At 35.2% G+C, this 24,889-nt stretch overlaps 1 protein-coding gene across 1 annotated transcript in view; it reads left to right on the top strand.

The window, feature by feature from the left end:
- The window catches only part of LOC311279538 (glutathione hydrolase 1 proenzyme-like), a gene marked incomplete at both ends in the record, with an annotated part of 34,350 nt that extends 9,691 nt beyond the window's left edge, over positions 1 to 24,659 (top strand). Inside the window, 13 exons of the mRNA XM_084391113.1 lie at positions 4,702 to 4,887; positions 5,032 to 5,162; positions 5,643 to 5,738; positions 8,061 to 8,164; positions 12,037 to 12,052; positions 12,108 to 12,257; positions 15,180 to 15,313; positions 17,232 to 17,422; positions 21,580 to 21,710; positions 21,840 to 21,952; positions 22,166 to 22,279; positions 22,385 to 22,511; positions 24,610 to 24,659. Coding sequence (XP_084247239.1) covers positions 4,702 to 4,887; positions 5,032 to 5,162; positions 5,643 to 5,738; positions 8,061 to 8,164; positions 12,037 to 12,052; positions 12,108 to 12,257; positions 15,180 to 15,313; positions 17,232 to 17,422; positions 21,580 to 21,710; positions 21,840 to 21,952; positions 22,166 to 22,279; positions 22,385 to 22,511; positions 24,610 to 24,659 — 1,543 coding nt within the window. The remainder of the gene's footprint in view (positions 1 to 4,701; positions 4,888 to 5,031; positions 5,163 to 5,642; positions 5,739 to 8,060; positions 8,165 to 12,036; positions 12,053 to 12,107; positions 12,258 to 15,179; positions 15,314 to 17,231; positions 17,423 to 21,579; positions 21,711 to 21,839; positions 21,953 to 22,165; positions 22,280 to 22,384; positions 22,512 to 24,609) is intronic.
- Positions 24,660 to 24,889: the final 230 nt, after the last annotated feature.

Raw genomic sequence — 24,889 nt, 5'->3', positions numbered from 1 at the left:
TGATGTCTGTGTGCGTCTAAGTAATGCCATAGATGACAGGGTTTTGTGCTCTAAATAGTTTTTAAAAACCAAGTACATTATTTGATAAACAAAACTGCTAGACATGCTGTAGAATCAAATGATTTGTTATGATATATATGTTATTATGGTATAATTTTGACATCAATTTGATGTCATATTGATGTTAAATTGACATCAAATGCCCACTGGGTGGTTTCAGTTTCTTTATCTGAGTTAATGTTTAACCTCTGTGTTTTAATTTCATGGCACAAGTACTGTACATTTCTGTTAATCCAAATATATAAATACGAATCACTGGTCCACTGATCTAGTCGAGCGAGTGAGGAATCCCTGTCTATAACCTGTATCATGTGCTTCAGGATAATTTCTCTTTAAATTATTCAGTTTTGCTGATTTTCCTCATGCGGAAACTTGACTTCAGTGATAAATGAATTGTGTCCTATAGTCTTGTTACATAAAATAGGCCAGAATTTCAAAGTCCATCTAAGATTTATAATGATCAAAAAGTCAAGCTTAAAGGTTTAGGCCATACAGTTTTATCTTTTTGTAAAACTGTAAACACCCTCCCTTTATGACCAACTTATAGAGAGGATGTTGTTAGATAATCCTGTGAAATTATATTCAAAGTATTGTTGAATACTCAATATCAATAATATACAGTGGGTACGGAAAGTATTCAGACCCCCTTAAATGTTTCACTCATTGTTATATTGCAGCCATTTGCTAAAATCATTTAAGTTCATTTTTTTTTCCTCATTATTGTACACACAGCACCCCATATTGACAGAAGAACACAGAATTGTTGACAGTTCTGCACATTTATTAAAAAAGAAAACATTTATTGAAAATCTGCACATTTATTAAAAAAGAAAAACTGAAATATCACATGGTGGTATTTCACAACAACCGAAATATATATTTCCTCAGAAGAAGAGCGACTTGATCCAGTCATGGAGACAATTTCGGATGAGTAAGTTTTTATTTATATTCATTGGACTATTTAAAGACTTGCTAGCCATTTATTCCTGTGATATAAATAATTACTCCAGTTTTTAGTTTCACACGATCCTTCAGAATTCAGAAATCATTCTAATATGATGATTTTATGATCAAGAAACATTTCTGATTATTATGAATGTTGAAAACAGTTGTGTACTTTTTTTCAGGATTCTTTGATGAGTAGAAAGTTCAAAAGAACAGCATTTATCTGAAATAGAGATCTGTATTGTAACATTATTCACTACCATTCAAAAGTTTGTGCTCAGTAAGAGTTTAGTTTTTTGTTGCTGATCAATGTTGTTTTTGTTTTTTAAAATAAATTAATATTTTTATTCTAGAGAGGATGACTTATGTTGATCAAAAGTGACAGTATCACTGTAATTTTTTTTTTTCATTTTAATAAAACGGTCAATGACTGTCAGCTACGGCTGGCAAACAAAAAACGTAAAAATGAAGTAAAATATCATAATTTATATAAAGTGCAAAAAACTTTAACAGAAATTTTCCTTAAATGTTTTACAGAAAAACACTTTTACAGCTATTTCTTGAATTATTTCGATCAACCACCCTCACTGTAAAACAAAAAAACGGTCAAATGACTGTCAGCAATGGCTTGCCATACAGAAACCATAAAATGAATGTACAATATTTTAGTTTAAATAAAGTGCAAAAGACTTTTAACAGTAATCTTCATTAAACTTTTTAACAAAAACAGTTATTTCACATATAGTTCCTGCATTTTTACTAACAAACATTCACTGTAAAAAGTGAATATCTTGCAGTGAACACTCATCACCAAAATGGTGATAACCAAATGATTTCAATAGACAACATTTTTTGAATTGGCTCAACTACTAAAGATTTGTTACAGAATAGTTGCACCTCTCCAGAAAACAAATATTGTCAAGTTCACTCAACTAAACGTTTTTTTGTATCACAGACAACTTATTTTCAGTTCATATAACTGTTGTTTACAAAAGTTGAGTCAACAAGAAAAAGCTAGGGGAAATTAGTAATTTTTTTTTTTTTTTTTTTTTTTTTTGGTTGTACAATCTTTTTACAGTGTGAATTTTTGCTGAACCAACACAACAAAATCAGTCATTTCAATTTTTTTCAAGTTGTGTTTTTGGCAGTGTGTGGATTTTTGCTGAACCAACACAACACAATCAGTCATTTCAACTTTTTTCAAGTTGTGTTTTGTACAGTGTACCCCTCAAGCTTCTGCTCCTTTATTTCTTAAAATATATTGTGCAACTCTCTGATAAATCATATCAATTACTATTGTAAATATTTTAATAAATAACAATATACTTATACAATACACCATTGCAACTAACAAAAACACAAAATAAGATTTATATAAATTTTTTTTTGGCAGAAGCAGTTGGCGGAGGTACAGAAGTGGGTGGAGTTTCCATTTCAGCACGAGCTGCAGGTAATTGTTAGGCAAACAGAAAATTTAAATTTATCCTTCAGTGCTACTGTATATATCTTTACCTATAGCATCAATATATCTAGATCTTGGACTGAAGCACAGGCTCTACTCTTCAGCACAACGGTGACCCAAAAAACTAAATTTTACAGTAAACTACTGGCAACAGTGTTGCCAGTATAAACCTGTTTTATAATTTACAGTTTATTACTGTTAAGATACATTCTGTGGGTGTGTCTTTTTATCTTACACTGTTAACCCTTTCAACCCCACAGGAAAATCCACACTACAAAGAGGAAAAGTAACATTGAGACAGTGTTGCAGTGAGATAATTAAGGGAATATGTTGAATAATAAGAGAATAAGTGAAATAAGTGACTGTTGAGCATTAGTGATGAACACCTGCTGTTAACAAGCAGAATCACTGAAGGAAAGAGGAACACACAAACAGAAAATAGAGAAACACAAGAACTACAACTGACTTAAAGCCATTACACATTATTACACTTATTATTAACCAGTATGACTTTATTTCTGTCATACATCTACAGAAGTTGTTATTGAGATGTTTAATTGAAAATGTTTGGCTTGAAATTACCATTATAGAGATAAGTGTTTGCTTTAGTTGGGTTCTGGACTCTTGACTTTTTAACATTAGTTTTTTTCTCTTGCTGCTTGAACTGTGTTTGCAATTCGCATGCACACATGGTTTGTGAATCATTGAGAATATGTTTATTAAATCATCATATGGCCTGTTCATTGGCTAATCTCATTCAGAGTTGAATTCTGTATCAAAATGTTACATTACCACCACTGTGAAACTACAGTAATGAATTACAATGACTATTTATTTTTTTACACATAATGCAAAAAACAAAACAAAGCTACACTGTATCGAAGAAACACAGAGATGTCTAAAATCAGCACGTCTCTCAACAATGGTGGCAATATTTATTTATTTATTTGTTAATGCAGCAGTGCATCCTGGAATCCAACATGCATTGCAACATGAAACTTTTGATTGTCACCATTGTTGAGATTCATGTGCTGATTGTTGATTTTCGTGTGTGTCTGAGTCAAATAGGATATTACAAAAAAAATTTTTTTTACATTATATGCTTTCAATATTATTCAGAATAACTGGTTACAGAAATATTGCAGAATGTCACATTTTAGATTAACAAATATATGTTAAATATAGTTTTATTATGTATAGGGTGATTATGCATCATCTCAACATCCTAAAACACCTGATCATGTCCCTCTTGGCTTTTTCTTGCCATAACAAATGTGTTTTATAAACACACAATTAAAGCAGCCAGAAAGAAACTAATGTTATTAAGTCAAGGGTCAAGAGCCCAACTAAAACAAATACTGATCTCCATCATGGTGACAACAAACTTTATTATTTTCAATATAAACATCAACAACTAAATATCTGTTAATTCTCAACAAGAACTTTTGTTCTGGTTTTGAACTGGTTTGTAAACTGGTTTCACACTCAGTGTTGCTGGAAGTCAGTTGTAGTTCTTGTGTTTCTCTTTTTTCTGTTCTTGTTTCTCTGTCCTTCAGTGATTCTGCTTATCAGGTGTTCATCAGTTTCTCAATTCACTCACTTCTTTTCATTCACTCTGTCAAGGGGACTATATTAGTGAACTAATGTAGGGAATTGTGTATGAGGGTATAGGGCAGGGGTGCCCAATTCTGCAGTTAATCTCCAACCCTAATCAAACACTCCTGAAACAACCAATTAAGGTCTTCAGGATCACTTGAAAATTAAAGGCAGGTGTGTCTGATTAGGGTTGGAGATGAACTGTGCAGGACAGTCGATGGGTTGGGCACCCCTGGCATAGGGTGTGACACAGCCAGTGCTGTTAATTCACAGTATTACTACTACAGTACTACTTACTGTACTACAGGCTACTTTCTCAAAAACTACAAATATAACCCAGAATGTATTGTTTTATACGGTATATTACCGTTTTAATGGAAAAGGTATGACATTGTCAGAATTTGGCCTTTTTTTTACAGCAAGGGTTAACAGTGCAGTCAAATGTGGCATATTCCATTTTATCTGATAACAGGATCAACTGACAGAATAATTTACATGACATGATTTGGTCAGGTATGCCAGTTTGAGGAGGACGAGTTAACCTTATCAATAAATAAATTGATATCAAAGAACAATTGAATTCTGTTTGTGTGATGAATAAATATAAAATATCTCTTACTCTGGTGTTCTACTTTCAGATGTCTGTTGTTCGCCTTCGTGATTGAAGTGGTTCTGACAGTTTTTATATTGTTTTCCATTTGGACATTCCACTTTGAAGCAGCAGTGACTGCAGATGCCGGGGTTTGCTCTGAGAGACTCTCTGATAAATGCTACTGTAAAGCAGCGGTGGCAGCGGATGCCAGAAATTGTTCTGAGATCGGGAGGTACGATGCCAAAGAGCCACATTTATGTTTCTGGGAAAGATTCTTTGCATGAGAAAAGAGACTTTTGAAACCCTAGAGTCGGCCTTACTAATATGGAGTCATTGTTCTTTTCTTAACTTTACACATAGCTCTTTGTGTTTACAGGGACATGTTGAAGCGTGGCGGTACAGCAGTTGATGCTGCTATTGCTGCTCTGCTGTGTATGAGTCTGTTTAATCCCCAAAGCATGGGCATCGGAGGAGGTGTGGTTTTCACCATATACAATGCATCAACAGGTATGTGGGTTTAAGACTTAGACTTAAACCAGACTCCCACAACAATCTCCTAAATAGTTACAGGAACTTAAGAGGATGAAAATGTTTTTTAATGTCCAGCAGATATTTTTCAAACAAAGCTTGAAATTTAGTGCACTAATCAAAGAAACAGTTTCCATGAGAAAGGGGCTGACATACTGACCCCAGTTCTGGTGACACACTTAATTGGCACTATGCTGCTTTTTCATCAGAAAACCACACCTTTGGCCATGTTCCTGGGCCAACCTCCATGTAGATTAATCAGATTTAGTTAATGGGCTTGTATTTCATTGTTATCAACCTATTATTTCCCTCTGATTTTGGGGTAGGTTATGGTTTGGACATTATAGGACTGTGTTCACACAGGAATTGTAATCCAGGAAACACAGTGACTGCCATGACTATAAAGCCTCTAACACTTCACTGTTAAATGAAAATTAAATTCCATGTTTTCCCTCTCAGGAAATGTGGAGACGATTAATGCCAGAGAAACTGCTCCAAGGGCTGCTACACAGAACATGTTTGAGAATAAGACATGTTGCAATGATGCAAATAAAGGTTAGCCAACAAGGAAGAACATCTCACAAAATCTAGCCACCATGATGATTTTACACTTACAAGTTTCAGTAAGCATCCCAGTCAACACATTGATCTCACAGTGATGTCACCATATGATCACAACGTCAGCAATCTGAGTTCACAGGGATCTAAAAGTGTAACCAAAAAAGTGTAGTTACCAAAAAAGTGTAGTTTGTTTGAAAGTGATACTTCGGTTTGGTCACCATTGTGGAGGCAGTGTTTGCTTAAGCTGGGCTCTTTGGCCTTGAGTGGTTGATGTCAGTTTTTCTCTAGATGCTATAAAGTGTTTGTTATAGCAAAAGAAAGTGGGTTTATGTATGTTGGCTACTTGTTGAGAATAAAGATATTAGCATAGTGTAGTGGCCTGACTTTCTCCATGGATTTGCATCAATTAATAACAAATTAATAAATGTATTTGTTGTAATCAATAGATGTCCGGTTCTTTTTAGTGAACCGGTCGAACCAGGAACACTCGGACTGAATCGTTCGAAACAGTTGGCGTCTTGGGTCAGCACTGATCCACAACTACTCACTTTCGGACATGTCTGACATTTCTCTGACTCGAAATAAACCAATATCCTGGAGTATATGTTACTCCAGTAACTCCAACAGTTTAATGAACTGAGACATGTGCTGAGAGAAGTGATGAGCACGAGTAGCTGATACATACGCGCACTACCGAACGTACAGGTACAGCGGTTCTCGGATCACCAGTACAGAACCGAGAACTGTTTCTTTTCGGACACGATCAACACACTGGGAACCGGATGAGCTGACCATACGTGCAATTTTTTTCTGAGGGATGAAATGCATGTTTCTTAAGTATTTTGTTGAACATCAATAAGTGTGACAAAATAAAACATGTTGGAAATATGTTTATCACATAATTCCTGTCTTTTCACTGTATGATTTTAAAGATTGGAAACACAATGAATGGATTGTACAACTAAATATTTATTATTATTCTAAAATATTATTTTCAGGAACAGCTAATTCAATTTCTAAGTAAGTTGATATTTGATGTAAACTCTTGCCAAGGTTTTAAGGGTGCAAACAAAGTAAATGTTTATAATGTGTTGATAAAAAAAAAAACATAACGTATTAAACATACTGGAGACATGCATCGACTTTTTAGTTTTGTCAAATATAGGTCAATCAGGTTTCAGCAGTTCTCAGCTCAGCACATGTATTCTGCTACAGCAGTTCTCTGATCACCAGTACGGAACCGAGAACTGTTTCTTTCGGACACGTTCGATATGGAGAACCGATGAACTGGAGATACTGAGCATGCGTGATAGCACTGTCTCTGAAACTTTCTTTCGGCCAACTGCATGTTGTGCTGATACATGAGCAAGGGTGAACCGAGGACTTAATGAGGGGCTGAATTTGGCGAAATAAGTTTATTTAATAACAAATGAAGACCAGTTTATTCACTTTATAGGCTATCGTTTAGACATGTAAAACATCTGTGTTTGCACATTGATGATTATGACGATGATTACTATTATTTAACTGACCTAATGATTACAAATGCCTTTATCTGAATTGATATTTATCTGCCGGGATGATAGAATTGAGTTCATTACATGAGGGCATAAAATAACCGGTTTAATTGAAACGAAATTGAAAGAAGCGGATCCTGCATTATTTTAATCAGAAAATCTGAAGTATTTAATGTAAAAAACAAAATATTGAAACATTAGGTTTTAAGCCATCATTTAAAGACAAACACAAACCTCAAGAATCAGCACGTGAATCTCAATAACGATGACATGCTTCATGCAGCAATGCATTCTGGGTGCATCATCCAAAACTTATCAGTATCTCCCAGAATGCATTGTGGCATTAAGAATGTCAATGTTAGTTCAAAATTGTTGTTTCTTCTAAACATCTAATTCTCTGTTAATCACAATAAGAACTTTTGTACATATATGACTGTAGTAATAAGTGAAGCTGGTAATGCTGTTTGTGGAGTTGTTTTATGACGTTGAACCTTACAAATGTTTAGACATCAACCCAATTTCATTATCAACCAAAATTTGACGTCTGAGTGATGTTGGATTCCACGTCCAATAACATTTCTAGCTGGGGTGACTCACATTGTGGCCATAATATGAGCACACAGTGAGTGCGCTGTGAGGTTACACTTTTAGATCACTGTGAACTCATATTGTGCGTGATGAGCGTGTTGACAGGGATGTTAGTTATCATTAAAACAGTAAAATAAGTAGTTCTTATGATTTATTGCCAGTTAGGCCTTTGAATGACTTGACCACTCCTTTTGTTTCATATGAATGGTAGCATCATATATAGCTGTACCAGGAGAACTGCGTGGTTATGAGATGGCACACGATAGGCACGGGAGACTGCCATGGGAGGAGCTGTTTAAGCCCAGTATAGAGCTGGCAAAGAAGGGTATTGAGATTGGCGAGGCCTTTGCCAAAGCCATTGAAGACGAAGACCACAAACTTTGTGATAATGCATTGTGGTAAGTAGTGTTGTCACGGTACCAAAATTTCAGTATTCGGTACCAATACCAGTGAAAATCCACGGTTCTCGGTACCAATTTTGGTACCAAAGGGCTAGAAATCAATAAATTCTTTGCTGATACTTCCTCGTCATCATGGAGAGCGCTGCTTCAAAAATAGTCGATCTCCGAATGCGAATGAACTTACTCTGAATTTTAGTATTGTTTTTATATGAGGATCCTTTTTCAAATACAAGGTCAATATTGATTTTCACTAATGACAAAACAACAAATTATCCGTGAATTTATATGGAACTAATCTTTAAAAGCTTTCCATCTTTACTCTCCTCATGTAACATTGCATTCGGAGATTGACATGTTTCTGCTTTCCACAAACGCTTGCTCTACCCTTGGCGTCTATCTCTCGAGCGCGCCGAGTCGCTTCTATTATGAGCGCGCTTGCCGCGCGCCTACATTTGGAATAACGAATCTGCACGCGCAAAAAGCGCGCTATGTGAACGGCCACTTATGGCAACGTGACATTAGCTTAATCCAAAATATTTCCATATGTGTCTCTTTCCTCCTTTCTTATCAACAAGTGGATTTACAGCCACCACATCAGCAGCACCACCGGTCGCCATGTCTCAGCGCTTTAATAAAGAGGACGCGCAACTGCACGCGCTCTGTGCATGAGTGCATTCATGCGCAACAAGGAACCGGGTTTGAACGGGTCCTCGGTACCACCGGTACTTAAGAAAACTTGGTACCGTGACGTTTACATTTTTTTAGTACCGACTTGGTACCGAAGTACCGGGTCTTTTGACAACACTAGTGGTAAGAATAAATAATTTGTGAACTATCTAAAAACTACACTGTTAACCCTTGCTGTAAAAAAAGGCCAAATTCTGACAACATCCTACCATTTCCCATTAAACCACTAATATACCGTATAAAACAATGCTTTCGAGAAAATACAGGAATATACTGTAAATTAACAGTGCTCAAAATCGACTGTGAATCTCAATAGTGATGTCATAAGTATAATGTCGCCATGTATGCTGGGTTCCAGGATAGTATAAAACTCCCAGCACATACCGCAGTATGAATTAAAAATAAAATGGTGATCCTTTTTTTGGGTCACCATTGTGCTGAAGAGTAGAGCCTATGATTTGCTGCATGTTGCTTTTTTTACCAGGCGGTGACTGTGTAGTTGCTGGTCCAGTAGAAATATCTTTATGTTCAATAGTTTTTTAGTGTTCTCAAAATTAAATACGTTCACAGTAATACTTTGCTCACATTGTTAGTGCATTATATATTTTAGTTAAAAAATTTAAACGACAGTTGGTCAATTTAAGTCAATCGGTTTCTGCAAGTGTTATTAGTTAACTCGAGTTTTAATTAAGTGCATGGAATTTTTACAGTAACATACTGTAGATTACAGTAAAGAACTGTAAAATTAACAGTTACCAGTATTTTACTGTAAAAAAGCCTGGTAAGGTCTAACAGTGTTGGCTGTTTTAAAATTAAAATAAAAAACACTTTCTCTGTGGCAGCGGTTTTGGCCAAAAGGCAGATCTGACCTTACAGTGTGTGCATTATGCACTTTTAGTTCATTTTTATTCCAATCACGTCTTAATTCCAAACCCCATAAATGTTATTAACCAATGTTCATTTTGTATATAATCATTTATAAGAGATATATAATTGTTAACAAGGGCTTAAAGTGAAAAATGCCTTATATTCATATATTATATTATATTATATTATATTATATTCTTATATTATATGAATTATTATAAAGCAGATTTTTTTACAGGTAAAATGGGCCAAAATAGAGATGTAATTCACAGTGAAAAATAATAATAATAATAATAATAATAATAATAATAAAGTAAATGCCCATAAGCAGTGGGGATGCAGTGGGGATCATAAGGATGCAGTAGGGGAGAGGCGGGACGATTGAAACGCGGGACGGATGAAACACTGAGATTTTCTTGAAAACCACTCACGTCATGTACGTCAAATTTCGTCAGCACGTACAGCACGCAATGCCTAACATACCCGCGAAAACATTTCTTCTTTACGTCGTGTCGTTTTGGAGTTAAAGCCGCAAAGCTGTTTTTGAATGCGGTGAGTGAATTCTTTCGTGCGGTACTTTTTTTGGACTGACAAGTTGGATTTATTGTTTCATGTGCCATTGTAATGATAATACGGCAGGTGTATTAGTACTGCAACACACCCTTAAGTGTGCAATATCAGAGTTTTTTAGTTTAAGAGCAAAAGAGGTTTAAATGACAGGATGCGCTGTCGGGGCGGTTGAAACAGTGTTTCAACCGTCCCGCCCGCGCGTCCTGCCCGTTAAACCTGGTCATAGCCTATACTGTTCATAGATTCATATACTGTTTCTAGACTTGTGTTTCTTTTAATGCAAATTAATTTTCAATTACGCAACACATGCTATCTCTGTAATAATCATCAATTGTCCAATCTTCAATATTCAATAAATTTCATTTATCGTCGTCTGGTTGACCTCGTTTTCTTCATAATAACAGGCTATTCAACTAGCAAACACTCAATATGACTCAAGGAAGAAATGTAAGAAAATTAATTGTAAACTGATTTGTCTGTCTTCGTCAAAATAGCCTGTTAGAAAGATTACAAAATGCGCATAGGCTTATCGCTTATTGTTTATTGGGCGACAGAACAAAAATGGTTAATATGAACCTTTAAATGAAAATAAATTACAAAATATGTTTGTAACAATATGTACACAAGTTACTTGTCAGGTGTTGTTCACAAAAAAAAGCATTAGATGAATAGCTGCCATTTAAACTGTCATGTTTCATCCGTCCCACCCCTGTGTTTCAACCGTCCCGCACAGGCGTGACGATTGAAACAAAGCACAACTCCCGTTCAAAGTCATATTTTACTTAAATCATTCTATATTTGTACCGAATAACACATGATACTAAGAGAACACATATGTGAGTTGTTCATCACAAAAAAATTAAAAATCTATCTGTAACCTTATCTTAGAAAACGACGTTTATCTGAAAAGTGTTTCAACTGTCCCGGCTCTCCCCTACAATAGAAATGACTCTAAAGAAATACTCATTGGGACAGCTGGGTCATAAAACAACAGTTCGAGAAAAATAAAGATGCAAAAATATGATCAGAATATCGACTTGCCTAATAATTGTCAACACGCTGTATTATAATACTACACTCAAAAAAATGCTATGTTGGCTTTAATTAACTTTTTTTATTGCAACAGGTTCTACGTAACTAGGTTACATTGGATTTATGTAACATTATTTATTTCAATTAACTTAAGTTAATTACATAAGGTTAATCCAATGCCGTTTAGTTGAATAAGGTTAACAGTCTTAATTTTGTTCAAAACAATTAAGTTAATTAAGTTCAATTATCCTAAAATTTATATTTTTACATTCAACCCAATTTGTTTTGACATAAACCTGTTGACATAAAAAAGTTAATTAAAGCCAACAAAGCATTTTTTTGAGTGTATGTTGAATGTCTCTATTTACACAGGGCTCCCTAAAGCCTCAGCCTTTTCACTTACATAACATCATCTTGTATCTGCTTTTGTCTCTCTTTGTTCTAGTGAAATGATTTACAGCTCAAAAAAAATTTGGAAGGAAAATGATACTAAACCCTTTCCCAAACTTGCTATCACCTACGAGACGATATCAAAAGAAGGAGCAAAAGCCTTTTACGATGGGTCATTGACTGATGATATACTGAAAGATATAAAGGCTGCAGGTTATTTCTTTCTTTAAATTTTATCAGGATCTGCAGACCTACAGTAATTTCATCAAAGTATGCTATTCTTTCTGAGGGGTTTTTGTCTTATATCACAGGAGGGAATATAACACGTGAGGACCTGAAGAATTATACGGCAGAGCTAAATGAGCATGCATTAAACTTTACTTTGAGAAACTACACGTTTCATGCTCCTACTGCTCCATTCGGTGGACCTGTGCTCGCTCTGATACTCAATATACTCGAAGGTCAGTGAGTGTATGTCTGTCTGTGGATTACAGGTTGGGAGTTCTAAGGCCAGTACTCTCCAATTACTGCAAATAATTCTCCATATTAATACAGCCATCACTGGACCGGCCCTTCATAAGCGACATACCCAGTCAACATGTTGATTCACTCTCCTCACCAGAGGTGGAGAGTCCAGGGGTCAGAAAGTAAAAGTCCTGCCATATATTTATTCCACCCATGAACTCACACAGCAAAAACTCCAGTGTTAAATGAACTCTCCTGGGAGTTTATTTGGCTCCAGACTCAAGAGTGTTGAAGTTAATGCGATAATTAAGTGATTGTTTGAGTGATGATTGAGCATTATTGAAAACACCTGATGTTAACAAGCAGAATTACTGAAGGAGAAAATCTCTTTTTTAAGTTGCCATTATGGTGATCAGTGTTTGCTTTAGATGTGCTCTTGACCCTTAAACTAATAACTTTAGATTTTGTTTGGCTGTTGTATCTGGGTTATAACTCTCAGATGAACAAAGAGAAACGTTGATCAGGTGGTGTTGATTATGTTTTGACATAATCATAATTTGACCTGAATCACAAAACTCATTTAGAGAGTTAAGTTTACCTTGTTGATTACAGCTGCCTGTGATTCTAATATTATGCCATGTTAATCATTTTCAATGTAATCAGAAAGATTTCTTGAAAGTTGTTCTGATCAAAGGACTTTGAAAAATTTTATTATTTGGACACACTGACACCAAGAATCAGCCTGTGATTCTCAACAATGGTGACAAAAATAAAGCATGTTGCAGTGCATTCTGGGTGCCACCAATCAAAACTCATCCATGGCTCCCATCATGCATTGCGGTATGAATAAATTTATGATCTGAATTGTCTTGTTTTCTTAATTGAATATTCTTTTTGTCACCATTGTTGAGATTCATACACTGAATCTTGATGTCTGTGTGTGCCTTAAAGAAAGATTTTCTTTTTCTTTATCAGAACAACTTTTAAGAAATAATTTGAATTATATTGAAAAATCTGGAACTTAATCTGTAGAATTACTGTGATGTTGTAATGACCAATATACATTTAAGTCAGAGATTAGGCTCTAATTGAGTTCAGTGATTCAGATCAAATTATGATTATGTTCAAATATAACCAACACCACCTGATCAACTTTTCTTTTTGTTCATCTGGCTGTAATAACTCAGATCAACAGCCAAACAAAATATAAAGATAATCATTTGAAGGTCAACTGCCCAACTAAATCGAACACGGATCTCCATAATGGTGACTAAAATTGTGATTTTTCTCCTTCAGTGATTCTGCTTGTTAACATCAGGTGTCTTCAATAATGGTCAATCATCACTCAATCAATCACTTAATTAGCTCATTAACTTTAACACTCTTGAGTCTGGAGCCAAATAAACTCCCAGGAGAGTTCATTTAACACTGGAGTGTTTGCTGTGTGAGTTCATGGGTGGAATAAACATATGGCAGGACTTTTACTTTCTGACCCCTGGAATCTCCACCTCTGCTCCTCACGCAGCGAGCGACTCACTCTCCTCACCGTTTGTGGGGTGCATTCAGAGGTTTATAGTCCAGGGGTCAGAAAGTAGAAGTCCTGCCATATGTTTATTCCACCCATAAACTCTGCCAGCTGATTTCATTAATTCCCAGATAGCAACATTGTTTCGGCCCAGATCCCTCCCACATCTGGCACTTGTGGAATGCGGATCTAGCCCACATGCAGCGTGGAATGATGTCCCTTGGGTGGCCCACTCCTGTTTGCCAGATCTGGGCCACAAGCAGAGGTGGGTAATCCAGGGGCCAAAGAGTAAAAGTCCTGCCATATGTTTATTCCACCCATAAACTCAGTCAGCTGATTTCACTAATTAGTTCTCTCTCCTGCTGAATTAGCAAATCCAGGTGATTGGAACAAAATACTGAGGAGGACTTTTACTTTCTGAACCTGGACTTTACACCTCTGCATAGCAATACCACATGTCAGCCAAGAGCAAAGAAATAAACCAGAACTGGACCTTATCGTAGCCAAAAAATCTGTGTATATTAAATATGGAGTAATTTCAGCCACAGCCTCAGATGAAATCAACTGAAGAGAAAAGAAGACATTAAATCTGTGAAGATCTCAGCAGAGGAGGATTAAACAACTAGTGTTTCCATTAGTTGGGCTCTTAACTCTTATTATATCTTTTGTCTTTTTTGGCTGCTGTGACAGTGTGTTTGTCAAACACATTTGCAGCAGCAAAGAAAGCTAAAGTGAAATGAGATCAGGTGATGATGGTTACCTGTTGATGGTTTTATAACCATAATGAAATAGCCTGATTCACTGATGTCTTTTGAATCTAACAATGTCATAGAAGCCAAAAAAGACAAAAGATATATTAAGAGTTAAAGGGATACTCCACTTTTTTCGGAAATATGCTCATTTTACATCTCCCCCAGAGTTAAACAGTTGAGTTTTACCATTTTAGAATCCATTCAGCCGAACTCCGGGTCTGACGGTACCACTTTTCTTTTTTTCTGTCCTTCAGTGATTCTGCTTATCAGGTGTTCATCAGTTTCTCAATTCACTCACTTCTTTTCATTCACTCTGTCAAGTGGACTATATTAGTGAACTAATGTAGGGAATAGTGAATGAGGGTATAGGGTGTGATTGGGAAAACAGCCTCTGAGTGTCGATTTTGAGCACTGTTAATTTACAGTATATTCCTGTAGGCTATTTTTGTTTTCTACGGTATATTACTGTTTTAATGGAAAATGGTATGATACTGTCTGAATTACGCCTTTTTTTACAGCAAGGGTTAACAGTGTACATTGTAACGCTCCTTTAAAATAAGTGTTCATTCAGAGAGTAAAAACGAGAATGGAAAATTATTATTAAGATACATTTTAAATAATTATTAAACATTTCCTATTAGGTTACAACTTCACAAACACCAGTGTGTCCACAGAGAACAAGACTCTGACCTATCATCGTATGATAGAGGCGTTCCACTTGGCTGATGTCGAAAAGAGTAAACTGGGAGACCCACTCGATGAGGACATCACTGAGGTGAGTTCAACTGTTCTTATATATTGTCACAATGTCAGTCTGTTTTAATTTCTGTTCTTGTTTGTGTTTGGTTTATCTGTCAATTAGTTGAGTTATGTCTTCCTTCACTCCCTGTCTGTTTGTTTCTATAGTTTCTTATTGATTGTTAGTTCAGGTCAGGGGCCCTATTTTAACGATCTGAAACGCAAGTGTCAAAGCGCAAAGCGCAAGTAACTTTGTGGGCGGGTCTCGGCGCTGTTGCTATTTTCCCGGCGGGATAAATGACTCTTGCGCCCGGCGCAAATCTAAAATGGGTTGCTCTGAAGTAGCTTCATTATTCATAGGTGTGGTTTGGGCGTAACATGAAATAAACCAATCAGAGCATCATCTCACATTCCCTTTAAGAGCAGGCGCGCTTGTTCTAAAGCGGATTCCTATTATAACGGCGGATTTGCCAGGAGCGGTTCACAGCCAAGGAGAGCAACGCTCTCGTCAGGGACGTTGAGGATGGAGAAACACACCCAAATTAACTTAGGTTAAAAAGGCGTATGATAATTTGGGTAAATGTGTAAGCTAGATGTATGCTTTTATAATAAATTGTCTATCTATCTATCGTAATAATGTATGATTTGCAAAAATGAAAACTGCTGCTTCTGTGTAGATGAGAGAATCAAAGTGTGTGTGTGTTGTGCACACGCTACATTGATTATGGCCAAACATGCGCCCTTAAAATAGCATATGAATAACATGCGCAACGCGCCACTGACTTTAAACTATTTTTTCCTGGTTAGTGGCGCAATTGTTTTCTAAACCTGCAAAATAGCATGAGGGAACGTTTGCGCCGGAACACGCCTCCTCTTTGCGCTGAACCGCCCTGGGGAGCGCACAGAGGTGGAGAGTCCAGGGGTCAGAAAGTAAAAGTCCTGCCATATATTTGTTCCACCCATGAACTCACACAGCAAACACTCCAGTGTTAAATGAACTCTCCTGTGAGTTTATTTGGCTCCAGACTCAAGAGTGTTAAAGTTAATGCGATAATTAAGTGATTGTTTGAGTGATGATTGAGCATTATTGAAGACACCTGATGTTAACAAGCAGAATTACTGAAGGAGAAAATCTCTTTTTTAAGTTGCCATTATGGTGATCAGTGTTTGCTTTAGTTGGGCTCTTGACCCTTAAACTGATAACTTTAGATTTTGTTTGGCTGTTGTATCTGGGTTATAACTCTCAGATGAACAAAGAGAAACGTTGATCAGGTGGTGTTGGTTATGTTTTGACATAATCATAATTTGACCTGAATCACAAAACTCATTTAGAGAGTTAAGTTTACCTTGTTGATTATAGCAGCCTGTGATACTAATATTATGTCATGTTAATCATTTTCAATGTAATCAGAAAGATTTCTTGAAAGTTGCTCTGATCAAAAGACTTTGAAAAATTATATTATTTGGACACACTGACACCAAGAATCAGCCTGTGATTCTCAACAATGGTGACAATAATAAAGCATGTTGCAGTGCATTCTGGGTGCCACCAATCAAAACTCATCCATGGCTCCCATCATGCATTGCGGTATGAATAAATTATGATCTGAATTGTCTTGTTTTCCTAATTGAATATTCTTTTTGTCACCATTGTTGAGATTCATACACTGAATCTTGATGTCTGTGTGTGCCTTAAAGAAAGATTTTCTTTCACTTAATTAGCTCATTAACTTTAACACTCTTGAGTCTGGAGCCAAATAAACTCCCAGGAGAGTTCATTTAACACTGGAGTTTTTGCTGTGTACTAATCAAGGAACTGGCTTTACTGATGAGATGCGCATAACAATATCGTGCGATATATCGCCCAGCCCTATACACAGGAGTAACTTATGTTATAACAGACATTATTTTCTCAGAGCCTTTCACTGTTCCTATTTTCATGAATTTTGTCACAGATTGTTTTACAGACTGTCCAAAATATGACCTCAGTCGACTTTGCTGCCGACATCAGGGCAAAGATTAATGATAGCATCAAACAAGTGAGCTACGGTTGCTCTAATGGGATGTATGACTCTGGGACATCTCACCTGTCAGTCATCGATAAATATGGGAATGCAGTGGCAGTCACCAGCAGTATCAATGACATGTAAGAGAAATATATATCAGTGTGTCTTAATCAGAGGTGGAAAGTCCAGGTTCAGAAAGTAAACGTATTTTGTTCCCATCACCTGGATTTGCTAATTCAGCAGGAGAGAGAACTAATTAGTGAAATCAGCTGTGTGAGTTTATGGGTGGAATAAACATATCCCAGTGGGCTTTTGATGTCAATTTAACATCAATATGACATCAAATTGATGTCAAAATTAGGTCATGAAATAGGTCAAAAATGAAAGTCATATTGACGTCAAATTGTTGATGTCAATTTGATGTCAAGATTTGACCTCTGCTGATGTCATTTTGCCAAACAAAAAGGTGAAACGCATGGCCGTACACTTATTACCAGCTTCACTTACACTAACCAGATTTACTTTATTTAATTTCCGGTTTAATTAAATCATATTTTGTATTTTAAAGTCACCATGATGGTGGTTAGCGTTTGCTTTAGTTGTGCTCTTGACCCTTGACTTCTTAATACTAAATTTTCTCTGGCTGCTATAATTGTGTGTTTATAAAGCTCTGTTGTTGTAGCTAAAAAAAGCCGTGAGAAAATGAGATCAGGTGATGTTGGCTGTTTATTGATTATGATGATGATGATATCATCATGTAAATGCCTGAAGCCCTGATCTTATTCAGTGTCTTATGTTCTGATTATATAGGACTTGCAGTTTCAAAACTGTTTTATTCATAACAGAAGTCATTTGATTCTACAGCATGTCTAGCAGTTTTGTTTATCAAATAATGTACTTGGTTTTTAAAAACTATTAAGTGCACAAAACCCTGTCATCTATGGCATTACTTAGACACACACAGACATCAAGAAACAGCGTATGAATCTCAACAATGGTGACAATCAAACAAAATATCCAGATAATCAGATCAACTCCAGGTGCATAATTTATTAAAGCTGCAATGCATGCTGGGAGATTTTGGTGAGTTTTGATTGGTGGTACCCAGCATGCACTGCGGCATGAAGCATTTCATTGATTGTCACCATTGTTGAGAGTCATACACTGATTCTTGATGGCTAAGTAATAATGTAGAGGAAAATGTTTAATGCACTAAATGTTTTTAAAATCCATTATAGTCTTCGATAAACAAAATTGCTCTAATGCTGTAAAATTAAATTGATTCTATTGCAATACATCATAAAAACCATAAATTCTATATAATCAAAACATTTGACACTAAACACAATTAGGGAATCAGGCATTTACATGATGATATTGTCGTCATCATCTATAAACAGCCAACATCCCCTGACCTTATCTTCTCATGACTATTTTGCCTATAACAAGAATAGCAGCCAAAGACATTTTATATTAAAGAGTGAAGAGTCAAGAGCACAACTAAAGCAAACGCTAACCACCATCATGGTGACTTTAAAATACAAAATTTTTATGATTTCATAAAAATGGAAATTATATAAAGTAAATCTGGTTAGTTTTAAGTGAAGCTGGTAATAAGTGCAGAGGTGGAGAGTCCAGGGGTCAGAAAGTAAAAGTCCTGCCATATATTTATTCCACCCATGAACTCACACAGCAAACACTCCAGTGTTAAATGAACTCTCCTGTGAGTTTATTTGGCTCCAGACTCAAGAGTGTTAAAGTTAATGAGATAATTAAGTGATTGTTTGAGTGATGATTGAGCATTATTGAAAACACCTGATGTTAACAAGCAGAATTACTGAAGGAGAAAATCTCTTTTTTAAGTTGCCATTATGGTGATCAGTGTTTGCTTTAGTTGGGCTCTTGACCCTTAAACTAATAACTTTAGATTTTGTTTGGCTGTTGTATCTTAGTTATAGCTCTCAGATGAACAAAGAGAAACGTTGATTAGGTGGTGTTGGTTATGTTTTGACATAATCAAAATTTGACCTGAATCACAAAACTCATTTAGAGAGTTCTAATATTATGCCATATTAACCATTTTCAATGTAATCAGAAAGATTTCTTGAAAGTTGTTCTGATCAAAGGACTTTGAAAAATTGTATTATTTGGACACACTGACACCAAGAATCAGCCTGTGATTCTCAACAATGGTGACAATAATAAAGCATGTTGCAGTGCATTCTGGGTGCCACCAATCAAAACTCATCCATGGCTCCCATCATGCATTGCGGTATGAATAAATTATGATCTGAATTGTCTTGTTTTCCTAATTGAATATTCTTTTTGTCACCATTGTTGAGATTCATACACTGAATCTTGATGTCTGTGTGTGCCTTAAAGAAAGATTTTCTTTTTCAGAACTACTTTTAAGAAATAATTTGAATTATATTGAAAAATCTGGAACTTAATCTGTAGAATTACTGTGATGTTGTAATGACCAATATACATTTAAGTCAGAGATTAGGCTCTAATTGAGTTCAGTGATTCAGATCAAATTATGTTCAAATACAACCAACACCACCTGATCAACTTTTCTTTTTGTTCATCTGGCTGTAATAACTCAGATCAACAGCCAAACAAAATCTAAAGATAATTATTTGAAGGTCAACTGCCCAACTAAATCAAACACTAATCTCCATAACGGTGTCTAAAATTGTGATTTTTCTCCTTCAGTGATTCTGCTTGTTAACATCAGGTGTTTTCAATAATGGTCAATCATCACTCAATCAATCACTTAATTAGCTCATTACCTTTAACACTCTTGAGTCTGGAGCCAAATAAACTCCCAGGAGAGTTCATTTAACACTGGAGTTTTTGCTGTGTGAGTTCATGGGTGGAATAAACATATGGCAGGACTTTAACTTTCTGACCCCTGGAATCTCCACCTCTGAATAAGTGTACGGCCATGCGTTTCACCTTTTTGTTTGGCAAAATGACATCAGCAGAGGTCAAACTCTTGACGTCAATATGACTTTCATTTTTGACCTATTTCTTGACCTAATTTTGACATCAAGGTGCCCGCTGGGATAGCATGACTTCTACTTTCTGACCCCTGGACTACCCACCTCTGCTGATAACGACGGGACTTGCGAACATTGGCTAATGATGCTTTTGGGAAACACACCCCAGATTAGTTCTTAAGACACAGTCTTAACAAAATGGCATTGTTCATGCAACTGGCACCTGGATCTGTCTCACCAAGTTACAGTTTGTAAAACATCATATATCTTATAATTACAATATATAGGTCCAAAACTGCAGCTTCAGACAGCAGACTTCTCACTATACAATTTTTTTGTTGTTTTTTTTAGAATTATTTGCATAGTCAATCATCTGCAATCATCATGAGTTGGAGGGAATGGCTATGTGTCTTTCACGAACTGGTTGTATAGCATACACAACAAAAATAATGAAAGTATAAAGTCTTTAATTAATAATCCACATAGAGAAGATGAAGGCAGCAACAACCATTAAACATTGACAAGACCGGACAACAAAGAACATAAACACAGTAACTTAAATACAAGAGACAGAGGTAATTAATCAAACAGCTGAACAGAATGATGAATCAAATCATAACCATAGTAACTAATAATGAACCTGACAGGCAGTGAGAAAACAAACTCAAACTCTGCGGTCTCTCAGCAGTAGAGCATTAATAGATTCATCTACTGAACTCTAGTCCAACTGGCTCTGATAAAATCAAACATGTTGGGAGTTATCATTGTATGTCAACTTCCTTCAGTACATGTTTGACATTATCAGAGCCAGTGCAACCGGTTCTCAAGGCCTTTCACTTACTAAAAAGCTCTTTGTTAAACACAAGACAGACAAAGCCTTGTCCTTAAGTATTTCTTTCTGGGATTCAACTAAAATGAAATGACTAATAAAATATGAAGCAAGGACTGAACACTGTGTTTATTTAAAGTAGATATTTTTGACATCGCCTACAAAATCAAGATGTTTCATCTAGCCAGTGGGACAAAGCCTTGAGAAATATTTATCAAACAATGCTGACAAGATGTACTCAAAAGAGTAAAATACCACACTTTTTTCGTTAATTTGATTCAATTTAATTTAATTTAATTTAATTTAATTTAATTATAGTAATTTTGATTAATTTAATTATATATTAAGAAGACCTCATTTTAAAGACAAAAATGTTAATGTACTTTTGGTGTCTATTTTTATGAAGCTCTGTTGCTTTACTGTTTTTTTTCATATTGTTGTCTAAATCTTTTTTGTGTTCTCACAGTTTTGGATCTAGGGTGATGTCAGACTCAACAGGCATTGTATTTAATAACCAAATGGATGATTTCATGGATCCTGATATGATGTGTGAGAGTGGAGACAACAAAACAATAAAAAACAACTTAATTAAACCAGGTAAATAAATAAAACTGGCATGCCTTGAGTTACATAAACTCTCTGTAAATAAGGTAATATTGTACTGTACACTACCTACTGCTGTATATAAATATAAATGTTCACATAAATACTAATTGTTTCGACAAGGTAAAAGGCCACTTTCATCAATGTGTCCCACAATAATATTGGACCAAGATAAAAACGTCAAAATGGTGGTTGGAGGTGCAGGAGGGACAAATATCACCACCGCAGTTGCTCAGGTAACAAAAAACACTGACGAGAGTTTACATACTTTACATTACATGTCTACAGCACAGAACAGAAAGCAATTTGACATTTGATTATTCTGAATGATCATTCAGGACAATAAAAACATTTGCTTATCCTGAATAGGTTGAGTTTAATAAATGAAGAAAAAGCTATTTTTCTTTTATCTAAAATCCTTTTCCCCTCTCCCGTCTCTCTCCTCTCAGGTGATCATGAACTACCTGTTCTTTGGCTATGATGACTTGCAGAAAGCTGTTGAAGCACCCAGAATTCAGATCAGGGGAGAGGAGACATTTGTAGAAAAGGAGGACTTTGATAAGGTAGGATTCTTACACTTGACAACAAAGGTTTGTCATCTCAATAAGATACACAAAGTCAGAAAAGTGAGAAATATTTTAATTGTCTCTCTGTGTTTATGTATTCAGGAAGTAATTAAAGGCTTGGAGCAGAAGAATCATAAAATAAAAAACAGTTCTGAAATATCAGTGATCCAGGCGATTGTCCGAGAGGGGGACACACTCTGCACTGTAAAAAAAAAGTGTAATTTTACAGGTAATGGTCTGTATTTTTTACAGAATTTGAAATTACAGATATTTGCTGTAATTTAAAGGTCCACTATTACATTTACAGGTAATTGCTTGTATTTTGGTTTTACATCAATTTAATTGTTTTTTTTTTTTTAAAGGAACTTGTCTGTATTTTTACAGAGTTATGTGTAATTTTACAGAAATTATTACGTAATATTTTACAGATTTTTTCTGTGAAATTAGAAAACAAAGAAAAGAAGGTACACTGTAAAATTATGATTTTTTGATGATCATTTTCTTTAATTTTAAATTGTACTCAAAACACTGTAAAATTACAAATAATATCTGTAAAATAAAAATTCAGCTGTTATTTTAGGTATTGTGACATTAATGACAAATTCCAGTAATCCAAATTTTTTATACAGAAAATTTATTGTATTTTTCATACAGTATTTTTTTCTGTTTTCATAAATTACATAAAAATGTATGTAAAATTACAAATTACAGTAACAAAACGATAAAATGGTCAAATGACTGTCATTAAATAAACTGAAAAAAATTTATTTGATGTCACCATGATTGAGATCAGTGTCTGCTTTAGTTAGGCTCATGACCCGTGAATTATTAACTTTTTCTGGCTGCTTTGTCAGATGATCTTGGTCAGTTAATGATGATTTTGTAGTCATCATATGATGATCTGATTCACTGATATGTCAAATCTCTGATTAGATTATATATAGATGGAGTTTAGCTTTAAACAAAGTCTATAATTAATGTCATAATTTTTCACATGATCCCTGAAATATTGTGGCATCAGTATTGTAACAATCTTATTTATTTATATTTATATATATATATATATATATATATATATATATATATATATATATATATATATATATATATTATACAGAAAAGTTTTTGAGCTCGTTCATTTTTTTTAGTAGTATAGATAGAGACATCAAGAATCAACATATGAATCTCAACAATGGTGACAACCAACAAAGCCTTTTTGTGACTTTATAGTAGTTCAGATTTTTTTTTTTCATTGTCACCATTGTTGTGATTCATACGCTGATCCTGTCTAAACATTTTCTGTATAATGACTTCATAAAATGTGAGTACCACAGCACTGCAGGATCTTCTATAGCAGTTTTATCATGCAAAATTAACAACTAATATTTATCGACTTCAACAGATATCACACAATTCAGAAAGTATAAATGAAGCAGGATACTACATGATGACTATTATCACTAACAAGTAATCAAAATCATCTGAGTTCAGTTTCTCTTGGATACCTATTGTAACAAATATGCATCAAAGGCACAAGTTAAAGCAAACAGAGTAAAACTCATATTAAACACTAAAAGGTCAAGAGCCCAACTAAAGCAAACACTGATCTCCATCATGGTGACATCAAACTTGATTCTTTTCAATAAAGCTTCAACTTCTAAACCTCTGTTAATTCTCAATAAGAATGTTAGTATGAAAGAACTAAAGTCTTGATTGTAATAAGTGAAGATGCTGAGATCATGAGAGACCTGGTAGTGTTTAATGATCTGTTGGGGTTTAAAGTGTTTCTGTATGGTGTGTTTTGTGTGTCACCATTGTGTTGAAGAGTAGAGCCTGAGCTTCAGTCCAGGATGAGCAGAGAAACACTGATGAAATGTTGCATGTTGCTTTATTTAACAGACAGTAACTGTGTAGTTGCTGATGCAGTGACGTATAGTCACAGCAAATCATGCATGTAGTTCACTGCATGGTTTTCAGTAAAACAATCAGAAAATAAATGTGAAAAACTGTGTTTCTGTTAAAAGAAGATTTCTGTAAAAGTAATTTGCAATTCATTTAAAAAAGGATATTTTAATTTATTTTTACAGTTTTTGTTTGGCAGCCGTAGCTGACAGTCATTTGACTTTTTTTTAAAGATTTTATTTTGTAGAACAGTAATAAACCGTAATTATAGGGTAAGAAATTACATTTTTTTTTTTACAGTGTATCTATGTTTTTTTCCTGACAGTGTTTTTCTGTTTTTAAACAGACATTTTCTGGCGCCCCTGCTACCAGAAAATTAAAAAAAAATTACGGTTTCTTCTTTTTTTTCTTCTTTTTTTTTACAGTGTGTGCTGAATCTGACAGCAGGAAAGGCGGTTTTCCTGCCGGATACTGAGCTCAGCTCATGTGGATGTTGCCAAACATGTGTTTGACTCGGCAAAACTGTCGTCTAGTGACAGATCCAGTTGTTTTTTGGGGTGTTTTATGGGTGCCAATTAAACTTGAGCAGGAAATGTGCTAAGAAGTATCCATAATATAGTTTCAGCCATCCTGCATTACGATATCAAACTTCTCCTAAAATTACTGCACGTTTTATCAGTAGTATTCCAGCTTTTCCATTTTTAT

Source organism: Rutilus rutilus, assembly GCF_951802725.1.
Source record: "Rutilus rutilus genome assembly, chromosome: 2".
NCBI classification, from domain to species: Eukaryota; Metazoa; Chordata; class Actinopteri; order Cypriniformes; family Leuciscidae; genus Rutilus; species Rutilus rutilus.
Note: the sequence above shows the minus strand (reverse complement) of the source record. Positions and strands in the feature narration are given on the sequence as shown.